Source organism: Teleopsis dalmanni, chromosome X (assembly GCF_002237135.1).
Source record: "Teleopsis dalmanni isolate 2A chromosome X, ASM223713v2, whole genome shotgun sequence".
Taxonomy (NCBI): Eukaryota; Metazoa; Arthropoda; class Insecta; order Diptera; family Diopsidae; genus Teleopsis; species Teleopsis dalmanni.
The window spans coordinates 91944921-91946767 of record NC_051848.1 but is presented as its reverse complement, the minus strand read 5'-3'; the positions used below and the strand labels follow the sequence as shown (position 1 = coordinate 91946767).

Sequence of the window (1847 nt, the reverse complement as noted above, 5' to 3'; positions counted from 1 at the left end):
TTATTTATTATTGCTATTATGTGTAAATGAAGTCACAATTTTGTAGAAGATTGTAGATACCTGGGCAAGACAAGTCGACTGATTGTGAAGATATCAAAAGTTGAAAGTTCAGGTAGCGCGCCTTCAGATGATATTTACCTAGAACCGAGGTACAAATTGAGTATAAATAGTCGTGCCCAGCAAACGGTGATTCAGATCAAAAAAAGTAACGACACAGTTAGTTTCAAAGTTAAAATACAGTTTTTAGATAAGAGATTAAGCATAAATATTATCTCTAAAACAGAGCATTCAGGAATAATAAAAATGGAGCAGGAATTAAAGGAATTTCAAGTTGGTCAATTAGTCTTTGCCAAAGTTAAAGGATATCCTTCATGGCCCGCAAAAATTACGCAACGAAATGAAAAGTCATATGGAGTTTTTTTCTACGGAACAAACGAAACCGCTTCAATGAGTGCTGAAAACATATTTGCATATGAGGAAAATAAGAAAAAACTGATTAATGCCAAAAGTTTAAGATGGAGTTTCTTTAAGGAGGCGGTAAATGAAAGTGAAACTATATTTAATCTAGAAAGCAACGTAGCAAGTAAATCTACTGATAATCAATTAAAGCCTGACTTGAAACGAAAGTCGAACTTTACTGTTGAAGACTATGCCGGCGCAGCTTCGCAACCAGCAAAAAGAATGTTTCATTTAACTCCAGCAGTAAGCGATCCGACAGAAGATTTGGAAGGAATTGGAAACAACAATCTGTTGTTAGCTTATGTAAAACCAAACTCTTACATAGGCATAAATCTAGAATACAAGAAACCTAAAGTGTTTCCATCGAAGCTAATCCGTTGCGAATGGGAAGCAGCTGCTAACAAAAGAGCGGAAGTCCTTAAATATAAGTTAGAAAATAAATTAACGCAAGTTAATTCGGTCTTGCATCGCGTTGTAATAACACCACCGAGGGAGTTAATTATAAACGACTTTTTACGCCGTTTCCTTGCGGAAATCACACCAAAACAGAAGGTTTTCTATGTTCAACTATACGATTTTTTCCAGAACCACAAATTACGTCAACTACTCGATGTGGAAAATATAATTAACAACAACAAAGGCGGAATTGTCTGGAATAGATTTGAGAAGCATGAAAGAATTCCTCTGATGTTACTCCAGCACCCAAAAGTAATGGGCAACATACGACGTTCGCGGCTTTTCTACGAAGATATAAGACCATTCAACTTGATACATTGTAATCATTCAAAAAGTACACCTGCAGTCGAAAAAATCCGTCAAGACGCTGTAGACATATATAAAAATCTTAAAACAATGTTCAAAGAGAAGGACTTAACATTGGCTTGGGATATATTATGCGAAAAAATAAATAATTTTCGAGACTGTGTGATAGACACGGATGATGAAATCTTTTTAAGTGTTACTACATGCACTTATATGAAGATTTTAGCGGAACGTGAAGATTTTAGCGGAACGATGCATATAAAAAGTTGAACCATAGGAATCGCGGCACTCTTGAATATAAGCTAGAAAATAGAAATACGAAGATGTCATAAGTATGTTATGTATAATACTTCAAATTATAATTATCCATTGTAAACCTTAGTTCAGTATTCTATAAAATGTATACTTAATATCTTTAAAATAAATCCATTGTAAACCATATTCTACAAAATTGATGAAAATCAGATGAAATCTTTATTTAAGTAAACTTAATTTTTTTTAAATTTTATGAAATGTATTCTTCCAATAATTTTAAAAAAATAAATCTAATTAAATAAATTAAACCAAAATCAGAAAATTTGACGAAAATCATTCAAATAAATAGATTATTTATAAAAAATATGTGT

The 1847-nt window shown here is 32.3% G+C and overlaps 1 protein-coding gene across 1 annotated transcript; it reads left to right on the top strand.

The window, feature by feature from the left end:
* Positions 1-303: 303 nt before the first annotated feature.
* Positions 304-1491, top strand: LOC119688703. Its single transcript, XM_038103368.1, has one exon. It carries the CDS (start codon positions 304-306, stop codon positions 1489-1491), a length of 1188 nt encoding a protein of 395 aa, XP_037959296.1.
* The last annotated feature ends 356 nt before the right edge of the window (positions 1492-1847 follow it).